Source organism: Stegostoma tigrinum, chromosome 13, assembly GCF_030684315.1.
Source record: "Stegostoma tigrinum isolate sSteTig4 chromosome 13, sSteTig4.hap1, whole genome shotgun sequence".
Classification (NCBI taxonomy): domain Eukaryota; kingdom Metazoa; phylum Chordata; class Chondrichthyes; order Orectolobiformes; family Stegostomatidae; genus Stegostoma; species Stegostoma tigrinum.
Window position 1 is genome coordinate 68,464,614 of NC_081366.1, and position 25,924 is coordinate 68,490,537.

The 25,924-nt window shown below is 41.0% G+C and overlaps 1 protein-coding gene across 1 annotated transcript in view; it reads left to right on the forward strand.

Moving 5' to 3' along the window:
* Nucleotides 1–25: 25 nt before the first annotated feature.
* Nucleotides 26–25,924, forward strand: part of rnf145a (ring finger protein 145a) — a 103,183-nt gene continuing 77,284 nt past the window's right edge. The window contains exon 1 of the mRNA XM_048543534.2: nt 26–575. Within this exon, the coding sequence (XP_048399491.1) occupies nt 371–575 (205 nt within the window). The 5' untranslated portion in view covers nt 26–370. The remainder of the gene's footprint in view (nt 576–25,924) is intronic.

The window sequence follows — 25,924 nt, forward strand, 5'->3', positions numbered from 1 at the left end:
CGGCCCTCCAGTGCGCCTGCGTCCGAGCACTGGGCTAGAAGCTGGGGAAATGGCGGCGGATTAGTGGTAGTGGTTTTCCCCTTTCTTGTGCGTTCTTTCTTTTCACCTCGGGAGGAGCCGAAAAGGATAGAAGGGGAGAGAAAGAAGACGTTCCGTCTGTTGGTGGGCTGAAGAAATCAGAGAGCGTTGCGGAGTATGAGTTTTTTTAATTAAAAAAAAACATTGTGAACAACCGGCCTGTCCTACTTTAGAATAACAGAACAATAATCCATAGCGATAGAAAATACCAGGGCCCTCCCGCACCGCTGCTTTGGTAAAGAAATTGTTTAATTTTCGCTGCTGCCCGTCCCTCCACCTCATCTTCACAGCAATGGCCGGCCTGAGAGTGATCATGAGCGGAGTGAGGGAGAAGCTGGAGGCAGTGCTGAATGTGGCTCTGCGGGTGCCCAGCATCATGGTGCTGGAGATGTTGTACCGATGGGACGTGAGCTCCTTCTTCCAGCAGATCCAGGCCCGGAATAACAACAACCTGCTCTTCCAGTACAAATACTTGGCTCTAAACCTTCACTATGTTGGTGAGTGAATGTACAGGCAGTTTACACCCGCATCTCCCCCTTCTTCATTCCCTTTTTGACGGCTGCGTTTGACGTCTGTGCGGGAGGGGAATTGAGCTTTATATCCCTTTAAGGTTCACCCCCCCCCCTTTACCTTGGTTGGCAGCTTTTGTGCACGGGCGCCTTTTTGAACTCAACGATTTAGTTCCGCTTTGTACTGTGATATTTTTGTGACATTGCCTTTTTTGTGATTTAATTGTTCAGACGACCAGACAATTATCTTTTAGAATATTTTGTCCTCGGCTATCTCCGTCTGCGTAATTGGTAATGGACCTTACACTACTGGTGACAAAGCAACACCTGGCTGTTTCCCCGCCACCACCCCTGGCTTCCGCTCCCGCAAGAAGTTGGATGTTGTCTCTCCAACTTCCATGTTATTTTAATTTGAAATGATTAGTGTCTTGTCACTTAATCTTTTGTGGAACTTCTCTTGAAATGTGTGCAGTTCTGGATATCCTGCTTTCAGAATGATACGAAGGTTTCAGATTATGCAGGAAAGATTTACAAGAATGGCTCCAGGAATGAGGGCAGATTGGAGTAGTTGGGGATGTTGTCCTTGTAGAATGGAAAATTGACAGGAGGCTTGATAGAAATGTTGAAAGTCATAAGTCTAAACAGTAGTTGAGGTGGCACAGTGGCTAGTGCTGCTGCCTTACGTTGCCTCGAACCTAAGTTTGATTCGAGCTTTGGGCAGCTGTCTGTGAAGTTTATATGTTGTCCCTGTGACTGTGTCGATTTCCTCCAGGTGCTTAGGTTTCTTCCCACAGTCCAAAGGTGTGCAGGTTGGGTAGATTGGCATTGCTCAGTTGCCCATAGCTCCAGCGATGTGCGGACTAGGTACATGAAACGTGAGGAATGCAGGGTTACAAAGAGCGTGTAGGGGCTTGGGTCTGGGAGGGATGGTGTGGACTTGATACGCTGGTCTGTTTGCACACTTTGGGGATTCTGTGATTCTAGTGAAATGGAAATTTTCGTCTTGAGAGTCAAGAGTCAGAGGACACAGGTTTAAGGTAATTGACAAAGAGGTAGTGATGACATGAGGTGGGGGGCTGCAGCAGCTTGGTGGTTAGCATTGCTCCTTCACAGCAGTGCACAGTTACATGGATTGGCTGGGGGCTGGGTCTGGTGGGATGCTCTTCAAAGGTCAGTGTGGATTCAATGGACCAAATGGCCCGCTTCCACACTTGGGATTCTATGAAGTAACATGTTTGTGCAGTCAGTGATTTGTCACCACACTGCCTGTGAGTGTGGTATAGGCAAATCCATTTCCTTCTTGCAATAGAACTTAATTAAGCACCTCCAAGGAGAACATTTTCAGGGTTTATGCAAAAGGACAGGGAAATGGGATGAGCTAAATTGCTTTTCACTGGCATGGACAGAGTAACTCAAATGGACTCCTCCTGTGCTGTGACCATTTTATTATTTAAAGGTGTGATTCTAGATTCATATGAAGAGGGAATATTCTGAAATCCTTTCTAAACAAGTTTAATTTGTTAAGCCAATAAAATATGAGGCTGGATGAACACAGCAGGCGCAGCAGCATCTCAGGAGCACAAAAGCTGACGTTTCGGGCCTGGACCCTTCATCAGAGAGGGGGATGGGGTGAGGGTTCTGGAATAAATAGGGAGAGAGGGGGAGGCGGACCAAAGATGGAGAGAAAAGAAGATAGGTGGAGAGGAGAGTATAGGTAGGGAGGGGATAGGTCAGTCCAGGGAAGACGGACAGGTCAAGGAGGTGGGATGAGGTTAGTAGGTAGGAGATGGAGGTGCGGCTTGGGGTGGGTGGAAGGGATGGGTGAGCAAAAGAACAGGTTAGGGAGGCAGAGACAGGTTGGACTGGTTTTGGGATGCAGTGGATGGAGGGGAAGAGCTGGGCTGGTTGTGTGGTGCAGTGGGGGGAGGGGATGAACTGGGCTGGCTTTGGGATGCGGTGGGGGAAGGGGAGATTTTGAAGCTGGTGAAGTCCACATTGATACCATTGGTCTGCAGGGTTCCCAAGCGGAATATGAGTTGCTGTTCCTGCAACCATCAGGTGGCATCATTGTGGCAGTGCAGGAGGCCCATGATGGACATGTCATCTAAAGAATGGGAGGGGGAGTGGAAATGGTTTGCGACTGGGAGGTGCAGTTGTTTATTGCGAACCGAGCAGAGGTGTTCTGCAAAACGGTCCCCAAGCCTCTGCTTGGTTTCCCCAATGTAGAGGAAGCCACACTGGGTACAGTGGATGCAGTATACCACATTGGCAGATGTGCAAGTGAACCTCTGCTTAATATGGAAAGTCATCTTGGGGCCTGGGATAGGGGTGTGGGGGCAAGTGTAGCATTTCCTGCGGTTGCAGGGGAAGGTGCCGGGTGTGATGGGGTTGGAGGGCATTGTGGAGCAAACAAGGGAGTCACGGAGAGAGTGGTCTCTCCGGAATGCAGACAAGGGTGGGGATGGAAAAATGTCTTGGGTGGTGGGGTCGGATTGTAGATGGCGGAAGTGTCGGAGGATGATGCGTTGTATCCGGAGCTTGGTGGGGTGGTGTGTGAGAACGAGGGGGATCCTCTTTGGGTGGTTGTGGCGGGGACGGGGTTTGAGGGATGTGTTGCGGGAAATGCGGGAGACGCGGTCAAGGGCATTCTCGACCACTGCGGGGGGGAAGTTGCGGCCTTTGAAGTACTTGGACATCTGGGATGTGTGGGAGTGGAATGCCTCATCGTGGGAGCAGATGCGGCGGAGGCGGAGGAATTGGGAATGGGGGAACACAGGTTCGGAAAGTCCCAGATTCAGTTTTGCAATTGTGCTTTGCTGAACTGAATAAGAAGTTGCCTTTGGAAGGCAGTTTAGAAACTTTACCATGGAGAAATTACCCCAAGTCATTTCACAAAGGCATAATCAGGCAAAAAATCAACCCATGTCCAAAGGACGAGTTGCTAAATAAGGTAACTAAAAGCTTGGTCAAAGAAATGAACTACAAGAGGGATTTTAAGGATGGGGGAGCTGGATTAGAGACGTTTCGGAAGAGAATTCCAGAAATAGTATTGACGTAGCTGAAAGTACAGTTTTCAGGGGTTTGTGAAATGTGCAAAAGTCACAGCAGGAAGCATGAAAAATTTCCTGTGCACTGTTGTAGAAAGTGGCAGTGGTGGGGAAGGGGAAATTGGAATGATTTGAACATGGTAATGATGTGAACTGTAAACTTCAACTGCTGGGAGCATGACAGCTAACGTTGGTTGGCCAGTTAGTACAATGCCGTAGCTTTTGAATTTCCGTAGACTTAGTTTTCAAATCAGTGAGCTGTGTTGGGTGAAGCAGAACATCATGATTGGACTCAGCTAGGATGGCCTGCAAGATTGAATATCTTTCCAAGATTTGCCCTCCAAATAGCCACAGTGTGCCATCTTTCAACTTGTCTTAGAAGTTGTCAAGACTTTGTTTTACCCATTTATTTATTGGCTGTTTGTTTCTGCTATTTTCCCTTCTTACTTTTACTTCATCTAGATTTGGCATTTGGAATATTAATAGCAATATTTTAGGACACTGAAGGCAAAATAGTGCAGTGCTGGAAATCTGAATTATAAACAGAAAATGCTATGATTATTAAGTTAGTCAGACAGCATCCATGGAGACAGAAACTTCTAAAATTACATGCCAACAAAGCTCTGACAAAAAGTGATAACACCATACATTTGAAGCATGAACTGTTTCCCTTGCCATTGATCCAGTTTCTTGCATAAATTATAGAATGGATTGCAATGAAGCCATCACCTTTTTTGTATGCTGCTCTTAATTCTCCCCAGTTCATTACTACAACAACTACTAGTATCAGACTTGAATTCAACAGTGTACCATTTCCAGCTTTCTCTTTGAATAAAATCTGTATGGGAGGCAGAGTTGTATTTTGCAAATTTTTTTTCACGGTTCAAGTAGCTTGGGTACAAAAACTAAAAATACTGCATGTGGCATTGCAATTGAATCTCCATGATGATGCTGATTTTGCCAGCACTTGTATTGATTACCCATTTGTAATCCTTTTTTGACTTAGAAAATTGAATTTAACTGTCACTAATTGTTAGGCCATGTAATCATTTAATCATCTAGAAATTTGCCATTAAAGGTGCTGTTTAAAATTTGTGTAATTTGAGTTCTAAATTAGTGTAAACACTTCAAATATTGACGAATAGAGCAGATATGGGTAAATATAAATCCAGAGGAGCACTGTAGGCCAGGCAGCATCAGAGGGGCAGGCAAGCTGAAGTTTCAAGTCTGGACCTTTATTAAGAAATGGGTTCCGACCTGAAACGCCAGCTTTCCTGCTCCTTTGATGCTGCCTGGCTTGCTGTGTTCCTCCAGCTCCATGCTGTTATATCTCTGACTCCAGCATCTATAGTTCTTACTATCTCAAAATATAGATCTAGCAGTTTGCTGCATCTGTTGTGAGCACCAATTTATCAGCACTTTAAAGAATTTTGATATGCAGTTCGTAGATGTCTCATCTCTGGTGTTCTGTAATTACAGGATCACTGAGCAGTTGGACAAATGAGGACAGCTTTTAATTTTTTGAGTTTGACATGAAATTGGCACAGATTATTTTGGGTTTGACTGACAGTTTACAATCCGCAACAAACTGAGGACATAGTGATTTTGTGACAGTGCAGTTTGAGCTCTGTTAGTGTTTTGATTTCCTGTGATGTCATTGGAAACCTGATCGCGTGCAGATGTTGACATTCACTGCCAACTCTGTTAATAATATTCCTCTGTAAACTGATGGGATACTGGGATGCTTTATCGAATCTTCAGTGTGTAAATATTGCCATAAGTGTGTGTGTGTGTATCACGACTTGAATTAACATGCGTTTCATTGCATTTGTCTCAAAAGAAGTGTCATTTGAAACGCTGATGTTTGGAGTATGTGTTGATGTTTGCAGTAAAGATGTGATGCTGCTTTATTTACAAGTATAATTTGTACATAGGTAAGCAATGGACTTGTCTCCTGTCAGTGTAGTCCCTGACTCTGGCTTGCATTTTATGAATGATTCTTTATCTGCAATTAGTTAGTTGATCGTGGCATCCCAATTCCATTTCACCCTTTTAGCTCCTGTTACTTTTTGTTCATAGAAAAAATTGAATTTTGTTGTTACTTTGAAGAGCACAGTGCTTGTTTTGGCAGAATGTATTGGTTTCATCTTTTATTCGACTTTCTCCAAAAATCATCAAAATGAAGTCATGACAGTCAATGACATGAAATTGAAACAGAAAGAAAATAAATGGCTATTTCAATTCTGATTTTTAACTCTCTTTCTAATATAATACAACATTGTTCAGTAATTGCCTGAATCATGAAATCAGTCCAAAAGTGACTGGACTGGAGGTGAAATTTCATGGTCTTCATAAATCTGCTTCCAACTTAAGAGAAATCGGAAGAATTGACAAATTAAATCTTTAATCTTACCCCTGATTCTTTAATGTGTTGGTATCAATGTTCTTGAGTAAATGTTATGCTTAAGTCAGGTCGCTTTAATAGCCTCAACGCATTCTAAAATGCCTCAGTGTCAAGTTGGAAATTGGCATTCTGATCTTCTGTTGCTTTTCTCAGCTGTAACCCAATTGAATACTTAAGATGTAATACATCTCTCAGCTTGTTGGTGCATAATACACATCTGTCATATGGCTTTACCAAGGTCCTGGTAATGGTGTTTCCATAACTCAGATCAATAAGATTGTGATTAGTTGTTCTGATTTCTGGTTCGGGACTTGTCACCTGATATTAGTGATCAGACTTAAGGAAAATTTTGTGTAATTCTGATTTCTTATCTTAGGCAAATCAAATGCAATCAGTTTAATGTTGTGGATAAAATATGAATGTTGATTTATGCTGGATGCTAATGTTTGCGTGAAGTTAATCAAATTGTCCCTCCTTTGTTCATTGGAAACAATTAAGCAATTGTAGAAGAAGAAGCATACTTGTGTGGACAAGAGCTTTTTACATTTTAAATGCTGCAGCGTTTAGCTGTTTGTGATTAAACCTTTCCCACAAGATTTTTTTGCTCATCACGGGGAAACATGGACAAATTATGAAGTGAATCATACTGTTCCAATTTCCTTTTTAGGCTTGCATGGTCATGGGTTTCATGTATAAGCCTGAGGGAAAGAAAAACTCGATTCTGTATGTACAGAGTATTCCTGTACTTAGATTTTCATCTTTTCTGGTCATGTGAGATATATGTTGCAGAAAGTTTGGGTAGTGTTGTGCTTAGTTACAGGTTGAATTTTTAAGCTAAATGTGAAACAATATTTGTACTGTACACCCAGTTTGTGTGTATTTACTGTCTGCACCTAGCTATGTATTTTTGACATAGGAATCCTCAAATAATGCTTGTGTCCAGAACTTGGTGAATTCAGGGATCATAAACTGTTAATGAATTTTTGGTACAAGACTTTAGGTTGACTTAATAGTTGTCCTGCAAATTTTAGTCACATCATAATGAAGTTATGAACACTGTGTAACAGTTCCGTGGCTTTAAGAAATGCATTTTGGCCTGTTTTTGTTTTAATGAAGACAAATTTTGATAGAGGTGGTGAGCAGTCTACTCAAAGCCAATAAATTGAATAGCTTGTGAGGCCTTGGGTGTATTTTTAAAGTTGGCTCAGGAGAAGCAGCCTGAATTGGTGAGGTCAAGCTCTCACAAAACCAGGAGTTTCAATTTTAGATTTCTGCAGTTGCTTGAGGCTGAAGCAGCATGTGGAAGCTCTTACTCCTCTCTGTAACTACCAAAAGTTGGGTTCATTTTCTGCTGCTGGAATTGCATGTGAGACAGTCTATTTTACTGAATTTGCCTTCGCCAAGGGTGTGTTTATGGGACATTTTTTGGAACAGTTAATTAGTTACTTTGTTAAGCATTTTGATAGAGTTTACAGCTAAACTAAATCTTTTATTTTTATTTTGTCTATATTTTAATTGTAGTGTAAAAATGCATGTTTTTGCCTCAAGTTGATTGGTCAAACTACTCAAATTGCATTTGGTATGCAATGCTGCAAGCATCCTTAAAATAAGAAAAAATTGGTGCCTAGGCTAACTTAACATATTACAGGGATTTGGTCTGGCCCATACCTAACTTGGGTCAATCAATAATCTTACGTACTTAGCGATATTTTTAAAAATCATCTCTTTTTGGGCTTATTGAATATTGTAAAGCACCATATTATTTGGACATGTCAGAAAGTTCAAGAATGAAAGACAGAGTCTCAGTTTAATCAGACAAAACTGGCATTTGATGCTGCACATGATTAAACCTCGGCGAGCACTGCTGTGGTGATCCCAGGATCTGGATGCTAAAGGAAAGAAACTGAGGCTGCATCAATCTTCTAAGCGCAAAATGATGCCTGAAGGGCAGGGAAAGTACAGACAGATACCAAAAAGGAAAGCATTGATATTGAAACAGGTGCATTGAATAAGGTCACTCACCTGATGTCTACCATTCTTAATTCTGTATGATTTGAGAAGGAGGGGAGGATCTGCTTAACTCACGCTGGAACTGTGTCACACAGTTGAGGATGACAAGTTGGTGCGGAATGTGAAAAGAAATGCATATGACCTGTGTTCAACGAGCACCTCTATATATTGCTGACAGCTGAACCTTCAGGAAATCCCCAAAAAGAGTCATCTGCTTTTGGACCCTTCCCTCTTCCTCTTTCTCAACTAACAGCTCCTTGGCTAGCTGCCTTCCAGCCTCAGTTTAATTTTTATGTGTTTGTTGCTAATCGTCTCACTGTGAACCATTCTAATCACTAACATGACCCTTATCTGGTTCCCCCATGAGTGAATCTTCACAGGCGCAGTGAGGATTTTGTGAATGGCTAAACTCCATTTGGCCAAAGATCTCTTGGAAAGGGGTAGTTAGGATTGCAGGACTGAAAAATATTGGGCACAGAACAGTTACAGCATTAAGATAACAGAGCACAATTTGGTGGTTGTAACCACGGATGACAGTGTTCAATTACTATGATGTTAGTGAAGGGCAGGGAAAGGTAACTCTTCGCCACAAAAAATAACTCGTCCGCAGAAGCATTTTTGCTTAGGAATAATACTTCATATATGTGAGTCATTAACTGCCTAAGCTGTTTCACTACAAATCTGGAAGAGCTACTTTATACAAAGTTATATTTTTTTAACTAAGGCAGCAACTGGAGTGCTGCATCTTCTGGTGAGTGTTGCTGCAAAGACCTCTATTTGTTGCACACCTTTGACAAGGTCATGGTAAAGCACTGATTTGACAGGTTGCAGTCATTCTCATGTAGCGATATCTGCAGTGCTATTGGTAAAAGAGTTCCAGGATTTTGACTTGACTTTGACACCTGGGGTTAGAGACACAAAATGGACAAGAGTTGTGCTCCAGGATGTTCAGAAATGTTGATGTGACAAATGCACATAACTGGATTTCAGATACAGAATCCTGCTGACGGGGTTGCAGACTGCAGTCAAATATGTTGCTACCACTATTACGTCTAGACTCACGTCTGTAGTAATCCGACTTAGCGGAGGAGGAGATGAAAGACTGGTACCACAGCAAGCTCTTGCTGTAGTGCAGGGGTGTGGTGATGATAACTGATCTGTACGGTTGTATTTTTGTTGATTTCTGTAGGTCTTTGTTGTCAGCACTTTCTGCTTTAAACTGCAGAAAGATGACCTGGTGCACCCAGTGAAGTCTTCCAAAAGCAGAACTTCCAGCTCATCTCGTGCTGCATTTTAGACCACCGATGTAATGAATTGGAGGAGGTGGAGAGCTCAAGAAAAGCAGAGTGCGTTCATTGTGTGTCGGGAACCTGATATTGTTTTTTGGTTCATATTATAGGGGGCACTGTGAAGATAAGAATTAAAAAGCAGGGGATAAATCTTTGGGACTCCAGAGGTAAAAGAGTGGGAGCAGGAAGAAAAGTTACTGCATGTGGTTCTTTGGCTGCACTGGCAAGAGTGGATCCACACAAGGAGAGCCCTACCTAGTTGGTAGGCAAGTTTTGAAAAGAGATCAAAATTGGGAATGTGAGATAGTGAGTTGGAAATGCGGGTGCACGTGAGACAGCATCTCATACAGTGAGGACATAAACTGAGGAGATGAGTTGATTCTGGCTATTGAACTCACAAGTAATTGTGTGAAAAATTCTCTCCCCCCCCCCCCTCTCTCTCTCTCTCTCTCTCTCTCTCTCTCTCTCTCTCAATGGATTGGCCTTTCTGAAGCAGAATGTCTTGTTACCTCTTACCTTGGCCAATCTCTGTTCAGGTATGTGGTTGGATGGTGATTGCAACAACCTTGGATCGGTTGAATGTTACACTGGAAGACCATTATAACACTTATTAATACATGACAGTTCAAATGTAAATGACGATGCTTCCCAGAATTTAGGTTATTGGGCTGATGCGCAGGCTGCGGTTAATGGCCATATGTATGTGTAAAATACATATGACTCTGAAGCAGGTTCTTAGTTTGCTGGTAATTTTCAGCCCACTGAACTGAGAAGAATGTTCCTCATTTCCTCTGGAAGGTTCTTGGATGAAGTTAAACGCTGGAGTGGCTGCATGCTTTTGTCCAGAAGCTCGTGGTTCAATTTCAAGTCAGTGCTGGTTGAGCTGTGAAGACTGTTAATTTGCAGTGCTCCATTTAACTTAAGATCTTGACTAGGGAAGCAAAATTAGAAATAACCAGGTGTAGAGCTGGATGAACGCAGCATGCCAAGCAGCATCAGAGGAGCAGGAACGCTGATGTTTTGGGTCTAATCTGAAGAAGGGTCTAGGCCCGAAACGTCAGCCCTCCGGCTCCTCTGCTGCTAGGCCTGCTGTGTTCATCCAGCTTTACACCTTGTTATCTCAGATTCTCCAGCATCTTCAGGATCTAGAAAACTAGACTTGACTTTTCTTAAGAGAGTGATTTCTTGTTTGATAGTTTTCAAAACTGATGCAACTCACCATGATTTTTCAGTGCTGAAAATGTATATTAACAGGCTGTTCAATCTTGGAACAACACAACAACACAATCAACCGTTTCCTCATCTATCTGTGTTGTTAATAAATGGCACTGGTTAATCTCCCTATAGTGTAAAGGCTTGGCAGTACAGTACTTCTGTGGCTCACAAATCCAGAAATAGCTATTTGGAGGAGGCATGGAAGATAAATGATTGGAGTCAAAATACAGTACTATTCAGCCTCTTTTGAGAGAAACTGAGGGGAAAAAGATGTTGAAAGTAATTGGTTGACAGAAAGCTGGTGTTTGACGTATGATTGTGAAAAACGTTTAAGAGTTACATGTTTCAGAACTTGCCATGCCTCATGCACATAAATAACTTTGGGTTTTCAGAAAATTTGAAAGAATTTAGCTGAATGAAATGTAACATTTGAAATGATAAATGGTGGTATGGTTTCTTTATTCGTTGTTTCATGCTTTGGCTGGGGGATTCATTGAAGAAGATGGTGAGAAAGCAAGAATTTAGAATGGTGTGGAGACTGCAGAGAAATGAAGAAGCTGGGTGAAAATTTAAAACTGAGAAATAAACCATGGGCGAGCAGGAAGGAGCAGCACAAATGGAGATTTGGGCAGTTGTTGAGTAAATGGCACACCATTTTTCGAAAAGAGAAACCATGAGAGGTGCCAAGAGCTTGGAGCAGTGATCCAAGGAGTGATGTTTGGAATTGATTGGATTACGATTGCAGCATCCTTGGAGCAATGGTCTGTTGAGGACTGTGTTGTGACACCACTTTTAGGTAAGGTTTAGTTTGGATATGGGCAAGGGCAGAATGCAATCTAAAAGCAAAATAATTACTTGTGTCAATTTCACTGGGTTGGCAGTGGACCTATCCTGGATAAGTTGGTATGAAAAATTGCCAGACAAAATTATAATGTAACATTGGGCTGCCTTCAAAGACATGTTTCCAATATTATCTCAGTGCCATCAAGGGAGAAATGGTATAAGATCAAGCAGAAAATACAGTGAGGTGTAGACACCTGATTTGATAATTGAATAAAGAGCGAGTTTGGAGATAAGGTTCAGAGGCTTAGCGAAAAATGAACAAAGAGGCCAAGGAAGGATATCAGAAGAGCTTGGTAACAGACACAGAAGGGAATTCGAAAGCCTTCTAATAAAAAGAAAATCTTGAGAATGCTGAAAAACTGAAGCTAAAAGGGGAATGCTTGAGGAACTCCAATCTGGCAGTATCTCTACAGATGGAGACAGAGTTAACGTCTTGACTCTCCTTTTGGAGATGAACAGGGCTGGAAAATAGCTTTAGTACTGTTGCCAAAAGGGAGGTGAGGCAGTGGCATTAGGGGTAAGGATATCAGAGCTAAAGGAAAAGGAGGCGCTATTTGTGGTAAAGGAGAGATAAGCCTCTAAAATAAATGTAAATAATAAAGAAAAAACCAAAAGAACTGTGTATGCTGGAAAAGCTCAGCTGGTCTGACAGCATTTGAGGGTCCAGTGACCCATCACAACTGATATTTTAAGCTGGGCAAAGGTTGGTATTTATGCAGAAGACAGGGTTGGGGAGGAGTGAGAAGAAAACGATAGGTGGAGATAGAGGAGAGTATAGGTGGGGAGGGGATAGGTCAGTCCGGGGAGGACGGACAAGTCAAGCTTGATGTGTCCGTCCTCCCCGGACTGACCTATCCTCTCTCCTCTCCAGCTACCTTCTCCTCTATGCATCTTCGGTCCGCCTCCCCCTCTCTCCCTATTTATTTCAGAACCCTCACCCCATCCCCCTCTCTGATGAAGGGTCTAGGCCCGAAACGTCAGCTTTTGTGCTCCTGACATGCTGCTTGGCCTGCTGTGTTCATCCAGCTACATACTTTGTTATCTTGGATCCTCCAGCGTCTGCAGTTCCCATTGTCTCATTGTTCCTGTAGTTTGTTGAAAGAGCAAGTAACTAGAAGGTTGGGATCATTCTTAAAGCATGAGTGGAGGTATTCCATGAAATGGAGACCCAGTCTGCATTTCTTCTTGCTGATGTAAAAGATACCATGTTTTAAGCAGTGAAAGCTATAGACCTGATTCTTTGATTTTAATCTATTTGGTAAGTCTTGAGCTTGAAATTTTGTCCTGTAATTCCTTCAACACAGTTTCTATGGGAGAGTAACAAAAGTACATCGTTCTTTGGCCCAAACTAGCTAACCTAGTTTCTCAATACTGAAATACACTTGCTATAGTACTAGTCAGAAAATGACATTGCACAGTTTACAGCCATTTCAAAAAGAAAGGTGACATTATCTTGGTGTGGCAGGTTTTGGCCAGTGAGGCAAGAGGAGATAAAATCCAGGGATGACAGCTTTTGTGATTGCCTCACCCATGAAATCTTCTTATGCAATGTTAAGAGTGACGGAGAAGTAAATCACTGTGTGATGGAGGGACTTGTCCCTGCAGAATGCTGACAGTGGAGGTGAGGGGAAAATGTTTGGTGTTCTACTGGACTTGGTGAAAGTGGTGGAGGCTGATCCTTTGATTGTAGAATCTGTTGGGGTACGAAGCCATGACAAGTGGAGCCCTAACATTGTTTTGGGAGGGAGGGGAAATGATGAGAAGTGCGGGAAATGGGTTGGAGACTGCTGAGAGCCCAGAGCCCAGTCAACCATGTCTGGGGTGAAATCCTAGGCGTTGTGTGTTGGCACATGAATAGTTTTCAAAAAGTTGAGTTCAGGAATGATTGACCAAACAGGATAAGGTGCTGAATGATAATTCTGCATTCATATTTACTTAGGAGATGGGTGCTACCAGAGTAATTGTGATTTGGGAGGTAGTTGGGATACTGGGTGGGCTAAAAATTGTTACAGTAGGTGCACTTCTTGTAATTGAAGTTGACACGTCACCAGGGTCAGATAAAATGCAGGCAAAGCTGCTGAAGTGAAGAAAGACATTGTGAAGATGTAATCCATAATAATCCAATTTTTTCCCTATATCTTTAATGTCGCTAGCATGTCCATTTTGTCGCAGTTAATCAAATTCTTTTTGGAATTCAGCCACGTTGCTCTCTTCACTCCTCCATGTACCTCATCCAGAAATTTAATCAAACTGATAAAGTTAAATCTTAAACAAAAACAAAGCTGCTGGACAAGCTCAGCAGGCCTGGCAGCATCTGTGGAGGAGAAAACAGAGTTAACGTAATGGATTTGGTTACCCTTCCTCAGAACTGATAGTGGCTGGGAAAACGTCACTTTATATGCAGAAAATAGAGAGGTGGGTAGGGTTGGGAATAAATGATAAGACAGAACCCAAAGAGAGAGAGGAAGAAACAGCTGGGCTGACAAAGGAGTTGTTAACCATCAGGTTGGGAGGGTGAGGAGTTGTTAATTGGGACTGAGCGACTAACAGTGGGTGTGTAAAACAAAAATGGCATAGTTATGAAATAACTGAGGAACGTGACATCAGAGAATAAGTAGATATTCACCAATCATTTGAAGGTGGCAGTTGGGATCCGAGACTTTGTAAATAGGGGCATAGACTTGAAAAAGACAAGGTAGTTGCAAAAATATTGGTTCAACCTCAACTGGAACATTGACATAAAGAAGATGCAGAAATAATGAGAATGGGTCCAGGGCATAGCTTTGAAGGGATTTGCAAAGAAAGCAGTTGGACTATGGAATCGTTATCTTACTCAGCAAATAATTAGAATCTGGAATTCTCTGCCATAGTTTGTGGTGGGTACAGATTCAGTTGTGGCTTGAAATAGGGCATACGATAAGTGCCGAAAAGAGAAGCTTTACAGGGTCATTGGGTAAGGATGTAATGAGTGAAGTTGTTGTAGATGACCAGCATTGTTGAAACTATTCTGCAATTCTGTATTTAAAACTGAGTCTTTGGTGCTATTTTTGGTGATGCTTGAATGAATCCACCAAGTTTGGATGGCCTATTTGTTAATCTGCCCTTGGGTTCTAAACTGACATTGCATCTCATTATGCTGTGTTTCTGTCATAAATAGTGCTTTTATTTTGGCGCAGTGGGGTCAGGTATTTTGCTTGGCACATTTAGGTAGAATATGAGGCTATGTTGTTCCACTCATGAGAAAACGTTCAGGTTATTAGCCTTTTACTTCTCAGAAGGCTGGCAATCTTATTAGCATCCACCAACCTGTCAAGTGAAAATTTGTGTTTAAACATCAAGATTGTCATCTTTCTTTTTGAAATGGTTGAAAACTGTGAAGTGTCATTTTCTGACTACAACTGCAACAAGTGTATTTCAGTATTGAGAAACTAGGTTAGCTAGTTTGGGCCAAAGAAGGATGCACCTTTGTTACTCTCCCATAGAAACTGAGTTGAAGGAATTCCAGGACAAAATTTAAAGTTCAAGACTTATCAAATAAATTAAAATCAAATTAACCAAACATTACCAACTATGGAGCTAATATTTAGATCTAATCAACTCACTTACCAATTCTTAACATATTCAATAACCCCAAGTAATTAAGTGAATCAGTGCAAAGTTATCTGAGCTTCAGTGGGCTCCCTTCTCCCTCTTCCATGGAGTTCTCATGTCCAGTGTCCTTAGTTTTCTTTATTTTCGTTTTTTTTTACTGATCATTCAAATGAAAGTCAATATGAATTTTGCATTCTGTAATATATTGTACAAAGTTGAATCTTGCCATACTCAAAGGCTGCTAGAAGAATAGGCAAAGAGATCAACTGAGTATGCAAAGCTCCAAAGGTATGACTCAACCATTCCCCGGAAATTCCCAAAAATGATGCTAGCTTTCTCAATGTCGTAGCATTAATCAATGCGGACGTGTACCAGTGTCCACACTAAATGCCGGTATCAAAAACAAACTTTATGTTCCTGTAATGTGGACTTTACTGGCTTGGCCAACATTCATTCCAATCACAAATTGCCCAAGAGAGGTAGTGACGAGTTACCGTCTTGAACTGCTCAAGCCCATTTGCTGCCAGTACACCCAGATTAGTGTAAACGAGGGAGTTCCAGGTATTTGACCCAGCATCATTGAAGGAATTAGAATAAAGTTTGCAGTCAGGATGTAAATTACTTGGAGAGGAATTGCAGGTTGTGGTTATCCTTGTTCTTTTGTGGTAGAGATGGACGGTTTGGAAGGTGTTGTCAGCGAAATCCTGGTGAGATACTGCAATGTATCTTGTAGATGCTGCACTGTGCTACACTCTGTATTGGTGTGGAGAGAATGAATGTGAAGGAGTGCCATTCTAGTGGTTGACTTTGTCCTGGACGGTGTCAAACTTTGTAACTTGGAAAATATTCTGTTTCAGTATTGTTTCTTGTAGGTGACAAGCATCTCAGAGGCAGAAGGTAAGTGACTCGCTGCAGAATGCTTGGCCTCTGACACGCACTTGCAGCTACATTATTTAAATTGCTGGTTTAGTTCAGGTTGTCATCAAGTCTAACCCCCCAAGATGTTGGTCATTAAACATTTGCTGGCAATAATGCCATTAAATGGCAAGGAACAGTGATTAGATTCTTGTTGGTTATGGTCATTTCCCCAACGCTGAGGTAAATGTTGGATGCAACTCATCAACCCAAGCATAGATGTCGTGTGAATTTTGATATGTTGGCTCTCGGCTGTTTCAGTCATGATGTCATGAAGAATGCTGACAATGGGTAATCAGTGAGCATACCCACTTTTGGCCTTATCACAGAGGGGTGATTGATAATGAAGCTGTTCAAGGTGGTTGGGCTGAAGTCACTATCTTGAGGAACTCTGCAGTGATGTTCTGGGGTTGAGGTGATTTGACCTTGAACAACCACAGCCATAATCATCATACTTTGTGCCAGGTATGAGTGGAAAAATTTTCAGCTGATTGCCTTCAACTATACTTTGGCTAGGGCTCCTTGATGCTATAATTGGTCAAAAGCTGCCCTCATGTTAAGGGCTGTCATTCAAATCAAACTGAGTATTCAGCTCTTCTATCCGTGTTCAGCCCAAGGCAGTCATGAGATCAGGAGCTAAATGTCTATGGAAAAACCCAAACTGAGCATGTGAGTTACTTTGTGAGTAGTGCTTGATTGCACTGTTGACTGCCCCTTTTCAAAGCTATAAGCTGATGATTAAAAGCAAACTGGTAAGGCTGTAATTGACTTGTAATTTGTCCTGCTTTTTGTACACAGCTTATTACTAGACAACTTTTCACCTTATCAGGTAGTAGCTTGTGTAGATGATGTATTGGAACACATTGGGAACGGCCACATTTTAATGGGTGGCTAAATGAATAAAAGTCAGCTAAGAATGTTACGTGCTGTTGCTTTTGTCCACCTGCATTGATATTTGAGATAAATTTAAATGAATATAAAGAGAACTTCTGGGCACATAAGTTTGCTGTTTGATGTTTCTTTTAAAAATACTTTGTGTTGGTGATTTCCAGTGCAGGACTCTGATGCACCTTGTGGCAACTCTGCAGTTGTTACACCTAACTCCAAAAGAGTCTTGGGACATCACTATGAAGTGAAATGTAGTTGTCACAGTTGACCCACTCAAATTTCTCTTCTGTTAAAGTTCAGATGTTTTGTTTGAACCCTTGCTGATCTTTCATTTTTTAATCAATTTTGAATGGTGAACTGGAAATGACTGGTGAATTTTAGGCGGCTACTGTTAAAAAGAAAAGACTAAACAAGGGTTATTTGTTGACGAGGCCAGACCTAGATGCTAGTTGCAGCCTGAGTCCTTGATTAAAAAGGTTCCAACAGATGCAGTGACCCTCAGGAAGAGTATTGTGAATATATAGATAGCAGCAGTAGACTATTACAATTCGGTTTTGCAGTCATAAGTACTCAAGTACATGAGTACAGTGTATTGTATACAGAGTCACCTTTCCTGGTGCCATTTTAGAAGCAAAGATAACTATAAAGAAAATCTTGAGTACAAATGCAAAAAATAAAATTCAGCATTATAACCCTTCTAACACCGACAAAGAGAGGAGGGGAGAAAAGGCAGGTGGAGCAGATGACTTCATGCTGGGCTTCAACTGTGGCCCGTGCTGGACTTCACCTTGAGGCTGAGTAACAAAGTCAGTACCTGGGAATTAGTTCTGGCAAGTCTGAAAGAGACCGTATGTTCAAATGGTTGTTTAATAGTCCTTGAGGACTTGGGAAGTGTCAATCAGGGCGGAATGAGAATTAGAGTTGTTGTTTGAACCATGTTTTCTACAAGATGTTTCTGAGATGCTGCTGAGAAAGGATGAAGATTTGGAAACTTGCTGCCTAATCTGATATACAGCTTCCAGAATGCAAAGAGCAGAAAGGTGAGTTTAGATGTATTGCTGCTTTTGCCTGGATGACCTGAAAAAGGGTGACCCTGATCAGTTTTTCAGAAAAAGAGCCAATGGAATCTATATATTTATGCTGTGAAGCAACACATCATGAAAGCCGTTTAAGTAATCTGACCAATTTGTTACTGTCTTCTATTCATCCCATCCCCTATCTCTGTTTGTCTTTGTCAGCGTTAATGGAGGCTAGAAATTAATCTTTTGGGTTTAAACCACAAATATCAATCAGCTTATTGCTTTGTTTAATTTTCCGTCTGATAATGTTACTTTGTATTCAGTAAATTAAGTCTTTAGTTTAAGATGCGAAGTCAGTGTCTGGAATTAAATTATTTGCAAAGTTTGGAATTGGTTACACAAAAGTCTGGTTAAAGCCATAAAATGACTACTTAAGGATATCTGGTTTAGTCTGTTATGCTCTGAGCAGAGGTGGAAAAGCTAATTTTAGTTCATTTGTCTGTCTCCATGTCAAAACAATGGATGTATGAATGCAGACAAAATTTTATACTTTTGCAGAATCAAATCGCCGCAAACATTGCGAAGTATCTGCGGGCAGAGAAACTGAATTCACACTGTGTTGCTGACCCAAAGCTGCATCACTACTTATGCTATAAGGCAGTATTTGATGGAATTCAAGGTGACTTGGCTGAAATAATTACCATGTATTTTTTCCTTTTTGCAAATGGTGGGTTAGGTACGTAGTTGTCAAAAGACCATTTTGGTTAAAAAAGAGCACTGCACTTGTGATAAAACACTTAGCATATTCTACCAACCAAAGGAAATAGTACTGTGGCTTACATTCTCCAGTTTATCCTGGCCTATTTGATACTCACTGGGCTTTGATATTAAACTTCCTTGTATTGCAAAAGAAGTGAACACAATGCCATTCAATTTTCTATCAGAGTACTGGATCTTAACTGGTCTTGCTCCTTGTTACCCTTGTGCTGAGTGCTGATTTAAGATAACGTTATGTAATGAAATATGCAAAACACCTATTTCTCACATCATATTGTTATGAAGACACTTTATTTTCCCATGACTTGGAGGACCTAAGTTTAAGGGACAGTGGACAATGACTTTCTTTCACATTTTCTGAAAATACCTGTAGTGATTTTGTTTTCAAAAGCACCTTCAGAATTCACAAAAATAGAATTTAGTTTTTTTTAAAACAAGCCTTTGTATAAATTGTATGATTGGTGATAACTGCTTGTTTTGCTGCTGTGGCTGTTTTGAAATTGTTATTGGCTTGGAAAGGTTTTTTTCTTAATATCTGGTATGGTTGCAGGAAAGCTTTGTCTGATTAGGCTGGATTAGAAGAAAGCTTGCTCAGGACAATCTGCCTAGATGATCTGTTTCACCCATGAAAACCTAAGTCTCTTGTTGAGTTCACAGTGAAACCTATTAGCTTGGAAGAGTCATTGAAGAGCCATCTCAAGTTGTGTTTCCTGAGCACGCTGCATCTGTAAGACTTGAGAGACGATAGAGTGTGAATAATGTCAGTGTATATAAGGACCTGGTGTATGTATCTTGGAGTAAAACTATAAAATGCTTCATGTTAACCATGGCTCTATCAGCATTGTTTTATCTTCACCTTGATTTGGCATTTCAAAGATTTTTAAAAAAAATAAGATTGTAGGAAATGTTGTACCTGCTTGAGCAGTGTGGATAAAATGTGTTGAGATCTAGTGAGGCTTTTTTTGCCTGGTGTCTTACCAATAGGTAAGTAGTAGCTTTAACTCCAACAGCTGACTCAAAATGTGTTGCAAGAAATTTTGAACATTTGTGAAAGGAGCTAAAGGAGATGGAATTTGCAACCTGTGACCTTCAAGAAATCATCGCTTTCAGTCAGAAAAGAAACTGGTTTTCCAAAGCGGTTGTAAGAAGTTTAAGAAAACAGAGTTATTAAGGAGTTGACATAAGATTTTTAAGGTGGGAAATAAAAGAAAATAATGACGATATATTTCAAGTAAGAACAAAAATGGGCAGCAGTGAAAGTTTATGGAAAGAGAAAACAAGTTTATTTTCATTGGGAACCTGGAATTCAAAATGTTTTGAGGGAATATTTCAATGCAATATCAACCTCCTCTTTTTGTAGGTACCTTAATGTAGCTGTCAAATAGTTTGTTTCTGCATAAGCTTAACTGAAGCATGCTTTGATAACATGCTGAGCTTGTTATGATAAGCTGAGTTAGATTTTTACCATGCCAGCTTGTGAGATTCTGCAAGAAATCCGTGAATCTGGTATTTGAACCATTTTTTCATAACTCTGGTTGCATTCAGTGTGCATTAGAAGGTTAAAAATAACAGACTTGAATTCTTATTTCTGTCCTTCTACTCACCCGAAATGTTGCCATATGCAAGTATTGACTTCTGTTTTTGCAGATACTAGCAGCCATTCATGAACCATGTTATTGCTGTCAGTGTGATTCTAGCACAATGAGAATAGGTTGAGATATGTTGTCATGCTCTCCACAGTCAAATAACTAGCACCTAGAGTTGTTGAACTCAAGCTCCTGTCATCTGGAGAGGTGTTGGCTAGAAAGAGTCCTTTTAGTCAGCTGTGGAAGAAAATGGAAGAGGGAACTATTACAAGTTCAGTGCATAAGACGTTGAAGTCACTTAATTCACATAAGTGAATCAGAAAATGCTTCAAAAATTGAACTATTGATTGTGGTTTGAAATTTTATGAAGATTTTTAATTGTTTCATAATTAAGCTCTTCAAATAAAGGCATCTATTCATATCAATTTGAGAAAATTCTGAAATATTTCTAACGTTAAGGTAGTTTTGTTGAAGGCATATAATTTGGGACCTATTATCAGGATTCAACAAACGGAGGTCAGTTCACCTTCATGTGCCTGAATAGAGAAATTTTGCCTCTGGATAAGTGATGTTTGGTTAGATGACTGGTGTCTCTGCTCGGTCTAGATTGTAAAGCCCATTTATTGAAAAGAATAGGGGAATAATTAAATCTGTATCTCATTGAAGCGTTAGGTCCTGTGTGGGCTTTACAGCATAAATGCTGAGAAAATGTTCCCGCTCTGGATAAACACATAATTTGGGGACACATTTTCCAAATAGGGGCTCACCCCATTAATACGGGAACGAGTCGGAATCTGAGTTGCTCTTCGGAATTTTTTTTGTGTGAAGATCACTGGGGCTATGTCATGGAATATATTCTTAAATTGAATTAGGCAAATTTTTGGTCTCCGTTGGGGTGAAGATTTATGTCGCACTTGCAGGAAGATGTAGTTGAGGCCACAATTAGATCAGCAATGATCTTATCAAATGGTGTGGCAACTTCAAGGGGCCAACTGGCATAACTCTGCTCTTTCTTCAGATTTTGAGCTGTAATTACAAAGAGTTTAGTGAGCATTTTTGTGTTCATTTAAGGTAGAAAATGAAGGTGGAAACAATGCAATTTAGTTCAATCTTTTAATAAGCTTCAGGTTTGTGATTGTTTAACAGTGAAATATGATTGTATAAAACTCAGCTATCTGTAAATTTAAACTTTTGGGATGGAAGCGAAGATAAAGTAAGCACTGAACGAGTGGCACTTGATTCCATATGCAAGTGTGACAGCACAGCAATCTGTAATGTGCATTGAGATGTTTGCTTGTACACTTCAAGCCCTAATTTGTCCCATTTGCTTTTCCAGTGCTTTGAGTGAAGAGAATTGAACTTGTGTGAAAATGATGATGATGGGATTCTATTGTTGCTTGTTGTGAAAACAGCTTTTTTAAAGTTGCTGAGAGCTATTCATTTCAGGGCGACGTTGCCAATACAGAATCTGTGTATGTGAATGTATAATGAGTAGCCTATTCATTTTCATTAGTTCATACAAAATGTTTCAGTCAGTGTTTTAGTTGGGACTGCACTTCAATTCTTCAAACCATTGAGTCTATTTCAGGTTCAAAAACATTGCATTGATTGGTAATAGAAATTTAGGGATTGAAGTTGGTAGTATTTCAGTGTTTGGCAAAATTGTTTGTTTAGAAAGTGGTTTAATTATTGAAATTTCCTCTCTAGAAGAATCATCATTTAGAGCTTGTTATCTAAAGTGAAGCCTTCAAGCTCTGGAAGAATGTTATTTAGGCCTGAACTGTTGTTTCTCAAATTTTGGCACAATTTGCTTAATTGCATTCCATAGCCTGCAATTTTAACATTGTGGCCTGTCTCCTAATTGCATAATGACTAAATTATTAGTGGATTACAGTTCTCAGTATGCTGCCTTATAATTAACCATTTATATCCAAATATTTAGCAATCACTGAGATGACTGCACTGCATTTAACAAAACATGATTAATGTGGGCTTTTCTCTCAGAGGCCTGGAATTACTTGAAATGGCTTCTTTCATGGATCTGTTCCAGGTATAATTAAAGCTAGAAAGTAGCACTGTAAGATTACATTGCTTATGCTATTTTTGACTCTTTTTTTCCCTTTTCTAAATATGTGTTCTACCCACAATTCAGTGAAATCAAGTCACGTTTTCCTTACATAAATACATATCACACTCAAAATGTTGAATCGACAGGGCATTTTGCCTTTCTCAATGGCTGCCAGAGCAAGCATCATCTGCATGCTGCTGTTAAAGCAACAATGTAGCATTTTTCATTTTAGTCAAAACCCTCTCATGGCTGCAAGGCAAGCATGACATGGAAGAATTTGTGAACATATTTGAAAGTATTTTTGCTTCTGTGGCTTGTGTTTTTTTTATACCTTTGTGATAACTGCAAGGTGACTTCGACAACTTGGACAAATGGGGGGCCTGAAAAGCAGAAAAATGGAGTGTGATTTGATGGGTATTCTGCACTGATAATTTTAAAATACAGTTGCTAGAGGCTGGACAGCAATTTTTGGCAAAGCTGCTAAATGTTCCTTTTCGTCTGAAGTTGTTGATTATTGCAGGGGAAGGAATCTTGGTGGCCCTAAGTATTTTGAACAACTGGCAGTCTGGCCAGTTGTGATGTACTTCATATGGGCAGTAATGCTACTTGTGAAGTTGTTGGTGCAAGTCTAATTGAATATGAAACTAGGCTTGTGCTTTATATCCAAATGTTAGCAATCACTGAGATTACCACACTCCATTTAACAAAACACAAACCCAGTATCCTATTCGTTTGCCAATATTTCTGTCCATCGGCATGTTTCATAGAGCTCACCAAGTAACAAAGGCTATTTACCTCGGATTTTACTTTGTTATAAAAGTGTTTTTAAATGTAGCTGCATATGGATCCTCTCCTCTTGGAGTCATAGAGTTGTACAGCATGGAAACTGACCCTTTGATCTAACTTTCCCATGCCCACCAGATATCCTAATCTAGTTGCATTTGCTAGCATTTGGCCCATATCCCTCTAAACCCTTCCTATTCATGTACCCATCCAGATATCTTTTTAAAATATTCTACATGTACCAGCCTCTATCAGCTCCTCTGGCAGCTCATTACATCTTTCCGTGGAAAAAATTGCCCTTGGGCCCCTTTTAAATCCTTCCCTTCTTGCCTTTAAACCTGTAGCCTCTAGTTTTGGACTCAGCTAACCTGGGAGCAAGACTTTGACAATATACCCTATCTATGCTCCTCATGAGTTTATGAACTTCTGTAAGGTCACACCTCAGCCTATATTGCTCCAAGGAAAATAGTCCCAGCCTATTCAGCCTCTCCCCATAGCTCAAACCGTCCAGCCTCAACAGCATCCTTGTAAATTTTGTCTGCATCCTTTCAAATTTAATAACATTTTTCCTGTAGCAGGGAGACCAGAGTGAACGCAGTTTTCCAAAAGTGGCCTAACCAATTTCCTTTACAGGCACAACATGACCTCCCAACTCTTATATGCAGTACAGTGACCAATAAAGGCAAATATACCAAATGCCTTCTCCTTGACCCTGCCTACCTGTAAGGACCTGTGAACCTGCACCCCAAGGTTTCTTTATTTGGCAATATTCCCAAGGACCTTAGCATTAACTATATAAGTACTACCGTGAATTACCTTTCCAAAGTACAATATCTTATTTATCTAAAATAAAATCTACATGCCACTCCTCAGCCTATCTGATGAAAGTCCTGTTGTGCTCTTGAGATAAGCTTATTTCTAACCTTAGCGCAATACCACTAATTTTGGTGTCATCTACCAATGTAATAAGAATTCCTCCTGTATTCACATCCAAATTATTTGTATAAACTACAAAAAGCAGTGGACCCAGCATTGATCCTTGCAGCACACCACTCGTCACAGGCCTTCAGTCCAAAAAACAACCCTTTGCCTTCACCATCACCCTCTGCCTCCTAACTTGAAGCCAATTTGTATCCAAGTAGCTAGCTCTCTAAGATTTAAGAGTAGATTTGTAGCTTGAGTTGTGAATATTGTGGTTGATTGGATCACTGAGCTGGCTCATTGTTCCACAGACGTGTCATTACCTTGTTGGGTAACATCAGTGCAGCCTCCAATGAAGCGCTGTTGTGTTTTCTCACCTGTTATTTGAACTCTGGTACCCGTGCAGTTGGATTACCTCACTTGCGGCTTTACCTTGTCACACAACAAACAGCAATTGGCAACAAGACATGACCAATACTCACTCGTTTGTATCCACGTGGACAAAGAGAACCACCAATTCGATTAGGACCACACCAGGATACTGGGACAAGCAAAGCAGAGACAAGTATGGGAACTCCTCAAAGCCTGCTTCTCCACTAAGAAACGCATCAACGAACACACAGAGCTTGACCCCACATACACTCCACAACCACGAAAAACTGGAAGTGAGGTAATCCAGCCCAATGGCTAGCTCTCCGTGGATGCCATGTGATCTAAATATCCAAACCAGTCTACCGCGCGGAACCTTGTCGAACGCCTTACTGAAGTCCATACAGATCATGTGCACTGCTGTGCCCTCATCAATCCTCCCCATTACTATTTCAAAAAACTCATTCGAGTTAGTGAGACATGATTTCCCATGCAGAAGGCCATGTTGATGACCCAAATGACTTGTTGACTTAGCAAATATGTGTCAATCCTGTCCCCTGGAATCCCCTCTAGCAATTTATCCACTGACATCAGGGCCACTGGTCTCTAGTTCCCTGGCTTTTCCTTGCAACCTTTCTTAAATAATGGCAGCCACCTCCAGTCTTCTGGCAACTTATCCATGGCTATTGATACAAATATTTCAGCAAGACGCCCATAATCGTTTTCCATTAGGTTATAGGATACACCTGATCAAGTCCCTGGGATTTATCCACTTTCATGCATTTTAAGATGTCCAGCACCACCACCTCTGTAATATGGACGCTTTTCAAGGCATTGCTATTCATTTCTCCAGTTTCCATGTCTTCCTCCATAGTAAATACTGATGGAAAATACTCTTCATATCTCGCACATCTCCTGTGGTTCTTCCTCTTTTTTTCTTATTTCTATCATTATTTATCTTCTGTTCACTCTCTCAAATGGACAAATTGCACGCCGAACATCCTGGTGCTGATACACTTCCCACCTCATTTGCCGGTTTTCTCTCTCTTTCCCATCCCATTGCTACTTCCTTTCTTTCTCTCGCTCAACAGTCCCCTTTCCTTAGACCCCTTTCACACGCTGTCTCTCTCCCTCCACCTGGCTGCCTGTCTGTCTGGCTCTCCAGCTCGCACCCTCAGCCCCCCTCCCTATCAGTAACTCTCCCTGTTGTCTCTTCTGCTACCGCGTCTGTCTGTGCGCCTCCAGTATCCCCTCTGCCCTGCTCTGTCTCTCCCCCACTCAGTCTGTCTCCTCCCCAGTGTCTCCCTCTTCTGTGTCTCTGTTCCTCCTTCCTCACTCACTCCCCCCACCACGTTCTCTCATGCATCCCTCCACACCCTTAAGCCCCTCTAACCCCATGCACTACCCGCACCCACTGCATTTTATGAACTTGGTTCACACCACCCGATATTACCTTTTTCAAATGGGAAATTTTCATTTTTGAGTCAGGACGGTTACAGTCAGTGGGCTGTTGTATTGTGTAACTCGGAGATATACCAGGTTTGGTCAGTTCCACTCAGCTGGACAACAGGATGCATAAAATGGATGAGGATGATACAGTCACCTTGCTGAA